At 42.1% G+C, this 14,657-nt stretch overlaps 1 protein-coding gene across 11 annotated transcripts in view; it reads left to right on the top strand.

The window, feature by feature from the left end:
• The window catches only part of CELF4 (CUGBP Elav-like family member 4), a 709,115-nt gene that overhangs the window by 597,850 nt on the left and 96,608 nt on the right, over positions 1 to 14,657 (top strand). For 7 of the 11 annotated variants that reach the window (XR_008447745.1, XR_008447744.1, XM_054054196.1 and 4 more), the window contains exons 4-5: positions 6,570 to 6,698; positions 11,537 to 11,616. Coding sequence is in view for 9 of the 11 variants with exons in the window: in XM_054054196.1 (XP_053910171.1) it covers positions 6,570 to 6,698; positions 11,537 to 11,616 (209 nt within the window). In the remaining 2 variants the exon portion in view is untranslated. The remainder of the gene's footprint in view (positions 1 to 6,569; positions 6,699 to 11,536; positions 11,617 to 14,657) is intronic. The other 4 variants (XM_054054197.1, XM_054054195.1, XM_054054194.1 and 1 more) reach the window with 1 other exon arrangement.

The raw sequence follows: 14,657 nt of genomic DNA, 5'->3' as shown, positions 1-14,657 counted from the left end.
CTCCAAGTCACCTCCCTGCTCGATAGCTCCGCCTTTCTTCTTTGACTTTAGGAAGATACGTTGTCCATGATTGTCCAAAAAAACCCCCAGGTTTATAGCTCTTTTTCACCACCGTGACTTTGTCAGATTCCTGATCCCACTGCATGGACTTGGGGGTACTGATGAATGAAAAGCAGATCACTATGTGCTCATAGCCCCGAAAGCCAACTGTATCCTGAGCTGCATCAAAAAAGTTATGGTTAGGAGGTCAAGGGACGTGATTCTGCCCCTATACTCCACTTTGACGAGGCCCCGCCTGGAGTCCTATGTTCAGTTCTGGAGTCATATGTTCAGCTCTGGAGTCCTCGGCACAGGAAAGACACGGACCCATTGAAGGAGGTCCAGAGGACGGTCTCAAAAGAAGTCAGAGGGATGGGGCATCTCTCCTATAAGGATAAGCTGAGACTGCTGGAGTTGTTCAGCCAGGAGAAGAGAAAGCTCTAGGAAGACCTTTTGTGGCTTTTAGGTACTCAAAAGAAGTTTGTAAGGAAGACGGGGACAAACCTTTTAACAGGACCAGTAGTGACAGCAAAAGGGGTAAAGTTTTTAAACTATAAGAGGGGAGATTCAGGCTAGATATAAGGAAGAAAATTTTGCCATGAAGGTGGTAGAATACTGGCACAGGTTGCCCAGAGAGGTAGTGGATCCCTCATTCCTGGAAACATTCAAGGTCAGGTTGGATGGGGCTCTGAGCAACCTGATCCAGTCAAAGACATCCCTACTCATTGCAGGGCAGTTGGACTAGATGACTTTTAAAGATCTCGTCTAACCAAAACCATTCAATGATTCTGTATAATTCTACGATGGAAACCCTCAGCTTCCATCTCCTCCTCTCCCTTCTCTGCTGAAGACCAGTCAGGAGCGTGGGCAAGGAAGATCCTCTCTACTTTATGCACCCTCTCTCACAGATATGCCACTTGGTCATACACATTGATATTTTCTTCTTACCCACACCTACACAGAAAACTTCTCTGGGCTGCTTGTTTGTTTTGTCGTGGTGCCAAGGAGATAAGCTTAGAGGCCTTCCCAGTGCCTGGACTGAGGCTCTGCATCTGGTCCCTCACTGTGTGTGCACACAATGTTTGGGGAGGGGGGGGAATAGCAGCAGGGACAAATAATTATTAGCTATATAAATAATGGAATTAATTAGCATCTGGTTTCTGAAACAAAGCCATACAGCAACCTGGTCCTGATGTTTAGAAAGCCAAGGCATAGAGTAACATCAGAGAGGCACTCTGGTAAATACCATGTGCATACAGAAGATGCTTGTTCCCATACAGAAATATGCAAACACCAGTTTTGTTCTTGCACAAAGAACACACACTATCCATGTGTGATGCCCTGGCAATGAACTCGGTATGAAATAGGGAGGCACAGAGGTTTTAGAATAAGGGGTTTCGTGGCTAGAAGGGACCATAGTGATCACCCTTCTGATTAGCTTGGGCCACGAAGGTGGTAGACCTGTCCCCCTTTACTTCCAAGGCCTTCAATGTAATGTTCTAGATGGTAAAGCTGGCTTATGCTTTCCTGATACAAGGATTCAACCTCTTTGTTTTGCATGACGAATACAAGAACACAAGTGTATTTATATACTCTTATCTAAATGTACCCCCATGCACACACATACATTAGCGAGAGCTATCTGGATAAACACAAACCTGTGTCATGTCTCTCTGTGAGTGACCCTAATTTTCTCCTAGTCCCTCCACAATTGCTGTGATTCTTGTACTTGTCCTTTTGCTCCACAGAGGGTCAAACATCCTGCATCTCATTGTCCCTTCTGTCTCTTTAATTAGTGCCTGTCCTCCCCCTTCTCCCCCTCACTCCTGTGTCCCCCTTCCCGTCTCCTCTCAGCACTTGGTTTGTAATGCTCTATTATTTCACCTTTCATGCGTGCTGTCTCCTTCCCCGGGACCGTCTGACACCTCTGCCTTACGCTTATCATAGAAACATAACATTTAAATAAAAATAGAACAGGGAATAATTTAACCCCTATTTACACTGGGGAAGGTGCTGAGGCTTCGTATAAACACAGCTGGGGAGATTTATAGATGATGTATTGGAAGCCTAGTTTTATGGAGATATTAGAAATGTCACCAAGGACAGCTGGTTTGCCATTGCTTGGCTTTTCTTTCTCTACCCATCTTTCTGGGAGGAACAGGGAGTGCTGGCTCCTGTTTTTTGTTGATGGCAAAACAGAGTAGACTTGAGTTGAATTTAATTGTCAATATTATGGGAGTGCTCTGGTCACTCATGATAAGGGCTTTATGGTGCTCTAGCAGAAACCTTCTCAGCTCTTATGGCCACCACAGCACAGAGAAATAGCCATCCATGGTTATTTCAATGGGCCAAGCAGGCATGATGGACTTAGATTGTGGAGAAACACTCATACTGGGGTGAACAGTAATGAGTTAAAACAAAAAAGTGTGAATAAGAGTCTTACAGGGACACCAAATTCCGACTCCACACTGTGGGGCAGTGTCACTGCTCAGACTGCTGCTGCTGTTAAGGGCTGCCTCTACAGCAAGGTTAGTGAGTTTTCTTCACTAACATGTAGTATTCGGGTGTGAGATAGAAACTGAAAATGTTGGTTTGGTGTATGCGATAGACAGAAACCTAGACAGGCCCTTCCTGACAAAAGCAAAGGGGACATGCTCAGGTGTGCATCAATACTTGATGCATTGCCATTTGTGGCCTTGAGGAAGCTCTATAGAACAGGGTTTTATCACATCTGTTCTTAGACATGTTCAGTAAGATCACTGTTTTGATTTCCCTCATAGGGAGGAGACAAAGGCTGCTCCTGATGGCTGCTCACCTCTGTTGTGCAAAAGATAGGATGGTACTGCAGGGTACCACTCCCCCTTTCATGGCCATGGGTCTGCTCAGGGTGGACCACACAGTCATGCCCACAACCCACGCTGGGACACCCCAAATCATGAGCTCCTACCCAGTATCTTTCTGTCCTTCTTTTGTGGTCCGAAGAATGGTACTTCTGTCCCCTTGACTGTATATTCACTCTGCCCTACACCCAAATCACAGGGGGCCTTGTCTGAAGGTTTTTGACCCCTCATTCCCACAGTCTGAAGTGAAGAGCGGGTCTGGCGATGGAGGTCATAGGGGACTGATTCTGGCCAGTGCTCTGAAATTCAAATGTGGGAACTGAGGCACACAGATCAGGGGTAGTGTCTTGCTGAAAGAGAAGGAAAGATAGGACTTAGCAGGGTGATAGGAGTGGACCATGTGTGATAGGAATGGACTCTACAACTGGTGAGGTTCAGGGACAGCTTGATCTGGAGACAACCCCAGGTTCATGTGCAGCCTAGAACTCTAGTTTCTGTAGGATGTTGAGTGGCCTGAGTGGTAGTACAGCAAGGTACTGCCCTCCATTCTCATTTGAGGATACTGGTAAGATATGGTGCAGATTACCTGTGGTGTGCACATCCCACTGACACCAGTATATCCCCTCTTCCTTTTATTCTGGCAGTCTCATGGCCTTGTTCAGACATATTTACAGAGCAGAAGTAGTTGCCATGGTGTCTGGCATGTCACCTTTGTGTTTGGGACCTGGAAGAGCACCATACAGGGGCACCCAGTGTGTAAGAGGCTTGTACAAATCCATCAGAGGATAAACTCATTAGGCAAGACAAGGAACCCACTGAATGGTCCCAGTTGCTGGACCCTTCCCTCCCTCTTTTCACTCAAGATGTGTGAGAGATGTTGTTAAAACATGCTGCTGAGCTTCCTGGCAGGGCTGAGACATGAAAGGTAAATGCAGCACTTTGTTAGAAGAACCTCTCAGAGAAAAAATCTTGTTAAACTGACTCATTTTATATCAGCCGAGTGTGTGATTGCGTATATTTCTGTGATGGCAGATGTGACAAATTATTCCCCTGACAACCTAAGGCACAGTTTTCCAGGAGGGAGACAGGACACTGATTTGGAGTTAGGGCTGGAGGCGATGTCCAGTCAGCACTGAGCCCTGCATGGCCATAGGAGGTGCCTTCATGCCACCTTCCCTGGAGCAGCTGAACCAGCAGTCACTGGGAAGTGTGGTCCTCACCCTTGGCAGAGCCTGTTTCTGATTGTCTGATGTCCATCTTGTGGGAAGCTGACCAAAGCTCCACATCTTCTGCCAGATACCTTTGAAGACAGGCTATAGCACTCCTAGTGTCCTGCAGAGATGCAGGAAAGGAAGCTAAAATGAAAAAAAAGGAAAAAAAAAAAAGAATATAAAATTAAATGTTTCTTAAAACACTTGGTTTTAGCTTTGCATAAACTAAACCAGACAAGGCAGTTTCAGCACAGTTCCACACTAGAGAGTTTTGCTGACAGAGGAGGGATGTGATTTTTTTTTTAATGATACATTTATATTAGCAAAAAGCCTAGTGAAAATACAGTTATACAGCTATAGGAGTGCTTTTGCTGATGCAGCTTATCTCAAACAGGGGAAACTGTGTAAAGTACAGTATAACAGGCGCTTCCTCTGTGCTGGAAATATTTACTACATGCAACTTTCAAGACAAAACCTTTTGTTGGTGGCTTTCCCAGTTCATTCCCATTGCTCTGCCCCCTTCCTAACATATCTCCCATCTTCCAGGACAGCTGATCTCACTTGCTGGGCAGGTTCCCCTCCAGTATCTGGACAACAATTGGAGTCTGGACTGGCGTTTTTCTCTAAGGCTTTGTCTAGTCCTAGACTTACAGACACACCATGGAACACACACTCAACTTCAGTGGCTGCCTTTCTAAGGCTAATGCCTCAGCTCTGAGTGTCTTATTTTCAGGTCATTTTGACCAACAAGAAAATAAACCTTCCAAATGTCCAAAGCGCCTCCTCTTGAGGTGGGGACAATCATCACTGAAGCCTGATCTTTGCGATGCCAGCAAAGACCTCGAGACGTTCCTTTGTTTAATCAATTTCAGTATAAAGTAAGCATATTTCTTGCTTCTGACCTGTCTATTCAGAAGGCTATCTCCACCTTTTCTTCACTATCGGTACTGCATGTGTACCCTTTTCAACCTATTTTTCCTACCACTTAGCAGCCTAAGTGAAGGCAACAAAAATCCTCATTTTCTGTGGGCGGTACACTTGTCGTTCATGTGGATAACTCTACTGCAGGACTAAAACAGCTTAATATCCTCCCTCAATATCCACTGCATGAAAAATTATCGTCATCAAAGGCTATAAAATAATTTGCCGATTTGCAGGTGCATCACGAAGAAGGGAATTTTGATCAAACACTGGGTGAAGCAGAACAGATTACCTACACCAATGATTTCTTGGTGAACAAAAGTTACATAAATTGTTCAATTAGTCAGCCAGAAAAGGGTTTTTGCAAACCAATACTTTGTTCAGCTTTAGGTTAACATGTGCACTAAATAGAAATAAATTTAAAAATCTATTTATTTATTTATTTATTTATTTCATCAAATTAGTGACATCTGCTCTGTAAACTACTGTGAAAAAAATCCTTGGTTCTCACATTTACATAGTGTTTAATGAATAATAAATAAGATATTTATGAATCACGTGCAAATGGCCTGTATACATACACAATGTAAACTATGTTAATTTCTTTCTTTTCCCCCTTGATCTAATGGTACAAGTCTCTGAACATAAATTGGATAAAAGGCATCATTCAGTGCTCTCTGAGATATTTGTACCAACTTGGCAGTAGTTAGTTTGGTCTGGTTTTACCGACATTATCTGAAGGTGTTTCATTCTTAAATGAAGATCTCCATACTTGGTATAACTCCAAGTATAAATAGCCTTCCTTATTTAAAATACAATTATCTACTAGCAGACCACATCCTGCTTTGATATGAAACACCACCTGCTTGATCTCTCTCAGATATTAGTAATCATACAAGTTTACGTTATGTTTCAAAAAAACAATATATGTTTCAAAAATGTGGGCTTACTTCAAATGAACTTCAAAAATGCATTAAAAATCTCATCCAAACTTGTAGGTATGTGTCTGTGAGTGGGTATGAATGACAAATCTCCATTTACAGGCTGTGGCTTCCGTTATATCCCGATTTAACACAGCGTATGTTAAACATTTTTTTCCTGCAACTTATTTAGTATTGCAAGGGCTACTAACTTGTTATTTTTCATTTGGACTTTATTTCTATATGCTATCTTTATCTACATTCCTCTTGGATAGCAGTCTGAGCAATGTTGTCATTTCAGTTACTGCAAGCTGACTGCAAAAATTGATCGGAAAAAGCTGATTTGGAAGACTTAAGTGCCTACATTTTGAGAAGCAGTTAAAGATTTTATGTATAAACAAACCCTTTTGGTTTGTGGCTTTTTTTTAATTTTCTTTTTAAATTGCCAAATTATTTTCAAATACTCTTTGAAAGTCAGATGTTATTAAGGTTTTTTGAGCCAGACACCTGAAATAACTAGCAGTTTCTGAAATATGTCACCTTAGTGAAATCATCATTTGTTTTGCATGTGAAACTGAGCCATTTTGGCTTTCACATCTCTCCTAAAATATGGTAAGCATCTCTTTATTTTGTTCCAGAAGATAGAAAACTCTTTGTGGGCATGCTCAATAAGCAGCAGTCGGAAGACGATGTGCGCAGGCTATTCGAGGCATTTGGCAACATTGAGGAGTGCACAATCCTTCGGGGACCCGATGGCAACAGCAAAGGTAAGATGGTTTGCGGCACACTCTGGCTGTATTGTCAAGATAGACTTGGTCTCAATGTATATATAATTTTAAGGTGTGACAAAATCACTAGAAATCCTCCAGGACAGTGCCTCTTACATTAGTAGGGGTCGCATTTGCCGGGGAAGCCAATTCTTTCCTGGTCACTGCCTACTACTGCATGAGAGGAAAAAGATAATTTTGCTAAAAACATATGCCCTGTGACAAGGTACGCCTCACACATGAAAACTGATGCCTATCGCTGTTTGCTCACAGGGCAGAGCCTCTCCTCTGAACACAGGGGCTTTACATTCACTCAAGATATGCTCTCCCCACCCCACTGAACAAGTCAATTCTTTCCTTAAACAAACCCAAGGGTGCTGCTTTACACCTTGACTCACTACCTCCACCATTGTCTCTGCTTTTTAATTACCCACCAGACCTAGGTCTTCCCCTTCTTCAGGTGGTCTTTGCATAGATACACATCAGGCAGTGATCCTAATAGTAGGGATACAGGTGCTGATTTCAATATTACAGTCAGTATATATTTAATGTTTGAAATATGAAGATGCTTCACTGCAAAACTAGGTGCCTTACCTCCTTTTGCCACTTTTTGCCATCACTTGTTACCTGGACAGTACAAAAGAGCCTTTCTACAGCCCAAGTGTAAGAATGAGGATTCTCTCTTTAATAAGAGGGTCATTTTTTTCCCTATCACTCTCTAGACAAAGTAGCTTCAATTTGAATAGGAAGCTCTCTTTTCTTGACAATATAATGTGTCCATTAAATATTGATCTGCGTATAATATTTCATAAACTGTGCTGGAACGTGCAGCACCAGGGAAGAGACCAGTCCTGCTGACGCAGTTCATATCTCACTGAATATTTTGACATGTGACAACATCAACCAGCATATATTTGCAACAGAGAGGCAAAAAATCCAAATCACAGTGATACACTGGAGAAAGATATTGCTATTCCATAAAAATCACTGGTGGCAAAAAAAAATCTTCACACCAGCATTATAGGGCAATTGTTTGATATAAGTCAGCAAAGCTCGAACTTCCTGATATAATTGGCTGAAAATAAACAGTAGGCACCTCTCTTCAATCGTATGGCTACTTTAGTTTAGTGATACACAAACAATCAGGGATGCCACACCTGATAGACTAGGTTGGCCTAGAAGAGCTCCAGCCATCATAAGAGTAGACAGTTAAGCACCCCATTCACTGAACAAAGCAGTAAATTGGAGTAAAACAAGAAAAAATACGTCTGTCTGCCTCCACCTGGAATTGTACAGAAAAAAATCTAATGACAAAGGAGTTAAATGAAGTAATAATAAAGGCAATAATAGCTGAGCTCTGTAAGAAACAGTTTCCAAAGGAGATCCAGCCCACAGACTTGTATTCACACTTGATCTATCTCTTTTCTTTTTTTCTTTCCTTAAACAATTTCATTATAAGTCTGAATCTGAGTGGCAGCTCCATATTGCTAACCAGTTTAATTATTAGTGCTAGCGGGCTGCAGTCTCAGGCTTGCATTTCACTGAGCTGTTGAGGATCAATACTGAGCCTTGACAGAGTTAATATTACCAACTTCCATTTGCTGGTGCTATTTACTGAGAATGTGAAGCTCCTAATTTACACACACACAGTTACATGCACGCACACGTGCGCACAGAGAAGTCAATCCAGCAGAAAAGTTAAGGCTAGTAGTGCCTTTATCTTAGGAGGCAGTTAGGCAAGCCACAACTTCCACAAAGTTATTCTCAGTCTAATGTTTTCCATCTGCTAGAAACCAATATGTGACACTAATTGCTTGTGAGCTGCTTATTTTGGGTAAAACTCATAAGGCTTAAATTCCACCTAAACAGAGATTTAAGCAGATTGTCTAAGTGCCAAATAACAATCAGATTCCATAGACTTCAAATCTACCCATTCTATGATGTGAAGTCCCACTAAGCACCCTTCTAAGTCTTCTAATTACCTCAATGCAAGCGATGTTCTCAGAATGTAGGTTCCAGCTTCCCACTTTAATGCCACCACTGTCCGGTCATGGATAGAAAACTGCCTGAACTTTGCCAGAAACCAGGGGTGATGCCCTGAGCCGTGAGTCTGCCCTTCATATGGCCATGGAAATACCTCTGGCGTGAGTAAACTCCGAGGTAGTCACGGTGGCTGGAGCATGCCACCAGGTAGTAGAAGAATTGTGATGGAGGCATTTCTCTGACTGAAGGGGAATGCAGAGCCTCTGTGTTCCAGGGGAGGTGGGAGAACAAGAAGCCTTCCTGCCCCACTCTGGGTAAAGTTCATCAGTGTGCTGCCAGGAGTCCTTAGCAGGAGTCCTCAGGTGAGAAAGCTGAAGTGAATCCTGTTCAGCAAGTCAGCATGAGCTACGGGGTCTGCATTGCTGCTTTCTGGACAGCCTCTTCCCCCCACCCCTCCTTTACTTTTTTTTCTTCATTCAGCAGTTGTCCACTTCAGTAACTCAGAAAGTAAAGATTTCCCAAGGCACCAGAAGTTCCACAAGAGGAGTCTTAATGCCCTCTGCAATTATAACCTTATGCCCTGACTCTGCAGTCTCCTCAAGCTGACAAGACAGTCAGAGCAGCCTTTTCAGCTCTATAATCTGGAAGTAAAGAAAAAACAAAAGATTTGAGCACATGTATCTCCTTGTTTAGTCGAGATTGTATATCTCTCTGTGTGTCAAAATCCCTTCAAACTCCAGATCTGCTCCCGACAAAGGGATATCATTGTTCTGAGGAGAGTGGCATGATTCCTGTCCTCAGCTCATAAGGTCTTGGAGTTCTGGTGAAAATGGGAGCAAAGATTACATGCACTTTTCATGTTGTGTACAGAAGCCATTCCATTGAACACGCAAACAAAAGGCCCAAAATTTTGGGATCTCTGCCTTGCCACCATACAAGAATGAAAGCTGAGTTTTCACTTGCCCTGCTGCCTCAAGACCTACTGGAAGCAGTAGGAGGAATCCATTAGCATCTTGGGTATTAAATGAGATAAATGCCTGCTGCTGCTTTCATTCCCACCTTTAACCAGCTCCCTTGATCCATCAGGTTCCTCAGCACAGGGGTGAATTTCACCTGAAGAAAGTGAAGTGGTGGGAACACCGCAGTCAAAAATCCTTCTCTAAACACGATGGGTTACTGGAGTTGCAAAGCTTTTGTTTACTTGCCAATCGACATCTTTTTAGAGGCAGAAAGTACAAAAGAATCACTGCAAATAATTAAATACCCTAATTCTGGATTATCTGTGATTAATGAAGAGGAAGACGCAGTATCTCAGGAGCCTGGGAATGCTGGGCTGTGATTATGTCATAATTGATCCATATTGTTTCCAGCTGAAGTTTATCTATCTCATTTTCTCATGATTGTCTCCTCTCAGTTCCTTATAAATTAGATCCAACTATTAGCAACCATCATTGCACTTTTCCTGAAATACAGCCTGAGCACAGTGCTGAGGGAATAACACAAAGTGAAGGGTTCCTAACTATAAGCTAACACTGTATATGTGTACTATTTTTAGATGGGGCTATCACTGTTTTCTTCAGCCTCGCTTGTATCATCCTGCAGTGATGATTTTGGAGATCTTTGGGTCTCATTCTTCTAGTTTGTTAATAGGGTGTTCTAATGCTGCAGTCTTCAGCCTGCACTTTGTGGATATACAAGGGTGTGTGGACACGTAAGGGTGTGTGGGCCTTCTAAAGATGCTACAAAGGGAATAAAGGAGAGTTATCCCATTGTCAGGACTGGCATCCCCTGCACAGTAATCTGCACTTCTTTAGGGAAGCAGCTAGGGCTTTGCAAATTGATTACAATCTCAAAAGTCTTTGGTAGTAATAGAAGGGGATGGAAGCCAGAACTTCTCAGATCCCTCCCAATCTGTTCCAAAACCCGCCTCAGCATATGGAAATTACTCTTCCTCTCTCTGAGTCAGTTTGCTTGTAGCTAAGAGATTTAGTAATATTTTCCCCCACTTTAGCGGTACATGTGACCCTTTGAAGTGTTGATCATTTCTGCACTCGAGCACATATTCATAAGTGCACCTTTCTGCCCTAAAATCTTATGTAAGACTTCCACATGGCAATGCAGGCTGGAGATGCACTGCACATGTTTCTCTGATGTCCAAAGGAGAAGACCCATACAGGCTCTCACTCTACAGCTATGAAAGACCAGGATTCAGTTTTGGTGGTTGCAAGATGACAATCGTCATGTGCAGGTCTCTCTCATTCTAGCTTCTTACTCTGAAGCTATCTTATGCTTTCTCAGACCAAGGCTATCTGGGGCCAAGACAAGCTCTGAGCAGTCTCTCATGAGCTTTACCAAACAGTGACACAATAAGGTACCTTGTGGGCTTAATGACATAAATGCTTTCTGTACTACTTTCCTGTTGCTGCTTGTAATAAATTCATGCAGCTTTCTTAACTTTGACACAATTCCTTACTGTTTTCAAACACCAGAGGGAGGAACATTCAGCATTCAGTCGAATACAAATAAAATAATTTAAATAAATTGTAAACCTGTTCACCACTGTGTCATGGGAAGCTGTGGAGGTCCAAGCATAAGTGGATTCAAAATGTACTTGTGAAGTCTCAGCCCATCAATGCCCATTATACACAGGGAATTCTGGATGTAGGTTTGCCTTAAAGGGTCCTCAGGCTGCTAATGCCTGGAGTTTGGGAAGGAATAACCAGGATTACGTTTGCTTGTTATAGTCTCTCTGCAACCTTCTTTGCTGGACAGTTGAGAGGGACAAGATACTCAGCTACATGGACTTCTATGGTACCCATGATATCTTTCTTACCTTCTTCTTTTTCTTCTTCCAGGGTGTGCATTTGTGAAATACTCTTCGCATGCGGAGGCCCAAGCAGCCATCAATGCCTTGCATGGCAGCCAGACTATGCCGGTGAGTAACTCTGTGACATGGGCAAGTGAGGAGAGGTCCAACCTTTGCTGCCCTGTGGCCTGAGAGAGGAGGATGGATATTTTATCTATGCTTTGAAACTCATCTTCCAGGAAGGATAGATAACAGCTCAGGCATGAAGGGCTTTGGAGTGCTTAACTCATCATTGGAAAGGCCAGGGTGACACTATCTCTTCACAGAGGCACAGAACCCCAAGGAGTGCTGTATTCTGTCACCAACAGTTTTGATGACCTGAAGAAAAGGTCATATGGTTCACAGATGCCAAAAACATTGGGTCAAACTGACGATGATCATTAAATTTCAAGTTTCAGAGGGATGAATTAAGTAGAAATTCCTGTCTGAGGGCTTTATTTTCCATTTGCAAAGAGTCCCTGCCTCTAGGTGAAGGATAAGGAACTTCTTGCCAGCATCCATGTTCATGTGATGGCATTTGAAGCTAAAGACAAATCACAGTGATAGGCAGCATGAACTGCTACTACAAAACTGCCTACCTAGGCTTAAATGTGGTCCCCTACATCCAACTTCTGACAGAGAGTCAGACCTACTACTGAATCTTTCAGGAAACATTTGAGAATTATTTTGGTTGGAAAAATATCTAGCTAATATGAGGGTTCAAGTCCAGTGGTTCAGGAAAGTAGAAATGGAAATGTATTTCCTATTCAAAATTATATCTGTACACAATCACACAAACCCCATCGTTAGCAAGTAAAAACAGTGTAGTACAACATGTTTTAGTTTATTATAATAGTATATTATTTTTATTACTAATTATTCACAGTGTAAATCATGAAAGTATAACAAGCATGCCGACAACTTGGAAGAGATACAGGAAAGCTCAATAAAAGATATTTAAGAGTGTAAAATGTCTCTTTCCGTAAAAGACTCTAATGTAAATTCATTAATTTATCCAAATAAGTTTAAAGTGGGCCTGGCAGATTTTCTCTAGGTCTTTGTGGGGATGAAAATGGAAAATTTTTTACAGGGAAAAAGGTTTCTAACTGTAGCAAATCATCAAGATCTCATTTTCTGGAACTCCATCTTATACAAATCAGATTAAAAATAATACAAGTTTACGGTGATGATATTGAAAATATCCCCTTACAGATGGGAGGGTCTCAGTTTTTTGAAGTATTACAGTACTTTTAGGACTCTCTTCCTAAAAGATTCCTTCTAACAAAACAAGATGCTGGGGTTGATGCTGACATCCCATTCTGAATTATTACGACCATCTTCCCTGAGACAGGTCAAAGACAGGTCAGTTTTAATTACTTTCTTCCAAATTTTGGAAAAGTGCTAATGTGTATAACTGACACCAGGAATTGCAGTTCCACAAGGTGTAGTACCACAGAAAGGGTGTAATATAAAGTCAGTTCCTGTCCCAAAAATCTTGCAAAATCAGGTGACAGAGGTGAGAGGAAGATGGGAGAAAACAGACAAAACCCAAGAAACGCTGTAAATTTTATGTAGATCTACTATACCAAAAATATCCTTATCCTTCCTCTGCCCTTATCGATTCTATTTTAAGCACACTTTAGATAAGGAAAAAGCTTCACCTCTTGACCACTTGGGAGCAAATTTCTGTTCCATTATGCTGACATCAACTGAACTTATGATGTGCAAAACAATGAAGAACTTGGCCATTTAATCACTCAGGTTTTTAGGGGACCATTTCTCCTGTTGACTTATTTGACTCAAATAGCAGTTCTAGAAATGTTCTTGAATAACCAAATTTGGGTGTCTGAAAAACCATCACAGTTTAATCTTCACTAAATGCACATCCCAGATTCGCACTCGAGCATTCACAGATTGAGAAGTTTCCATGAATTGGCTGAACATCAGCAGCAGTCCATGTATCTACTCTTAGTTCACAGGAAAAGCAAGCAGAAAATTATCAGTTTCAACCTCTTCATTATAAGCTAAGTTATGTGGCACTGCCACATATCTCCCATGAGCTATAGCTGGCATGCAGGCAGTTACCATGGCTCAGCAGACGAGTGAGGACCTGTCGATTGACTTTCACTTGATCAAGACATGGAGCACACACTGTTTTTCCCACAGAGCCTCAAAATCCTTAAGGCAATTTGAATGAGATGGGCCAAATCCTGCGATTTCTGTTCCCATTCTCATTTTCAGGGTGTGCAGCCTCTCAGGACTTGGATGTTCACAGAGAAATGCAGCCACCTCGTGGTGAGATGGTGATGTAGCCCTCGTCCTTGGAAAGCAGGGGTGCACTGCTGCCATATTCCTTCAATATCCCTTCCCATCTCTCTCGCCATTAGGACTGGCCTCATTTGTCCAGCTGTGATGCCAACTCAAAGTTGTTCCTGTGGTTCAGCCAATTTAAACGTCTTTTGCCTTGTCCTCATGTACTACCAACGGGGCATCCATCATCGATCTTGTCAGGTCTCGAGCCGTTCATTCCTGCAGCAGACTCCTGTTTCGCCACAGCTGTCAGGATTATTGCTCTACTGTGACTTTCTGTTCACACAACATATGTTGCCTAATAGTTTCAAAAGGCAACTTTCTTTTATAAAAGTTTTTTTCCTTTTTTTATTTTTTTTTTATTAACCTTTCATTGGACAGGTACCTGCCCACCATCCACCACAAGACCACTTCTCTCTGCAAGGCACTCGTTTCTTCTAAAGGCCCACCAAACAGATCTACAAGTTTCCAATTGTCACGTTATCAGTTGCTTTGAGAAACAGCTTTCCCCAAATGCCTTACTTTTGAGCAGCCCATAGTTCCTCCTGTATCTACCTGCCAAGAAAGCTTTTCTGTGTCTTTTTAAATGATATTTCCTATCAACTCATCAGCTTTAGGATAGTGTTTTACTTGACCTCCATATCCTCCTTTATGAGTGATCATAATTTTCATGTACTTTTACATGTATTTATAATATATTCATAACAGTTATATGCCCTGTACTTTCATCTTCAGTTACTTTGTCATCTCTTGTCTCATTTCCCCATCCATATGGGGACATAAGCAGGTTTCTTCCCTTGATTTTCTTCCTTTTTTCATCT

The sequence above is a fragment of the Cuculus canorus genome, chromosome Z (assembly GCF_017976375.1).
Source record: "Cuculus canorus isolate bCucCan1 chromosome Z, bCucCan1.pri, whole genome shotgun sequence".
NCBI classification, from domain to species: Eukaryota; Metazoa; Chordata; class Aves; order Cuculiformes; family Cuculidae; genus Cuculus; species Cuculus canorus.
This window is presented reverse-complemented; position numbering and strand designations above follow the sequence as displayed.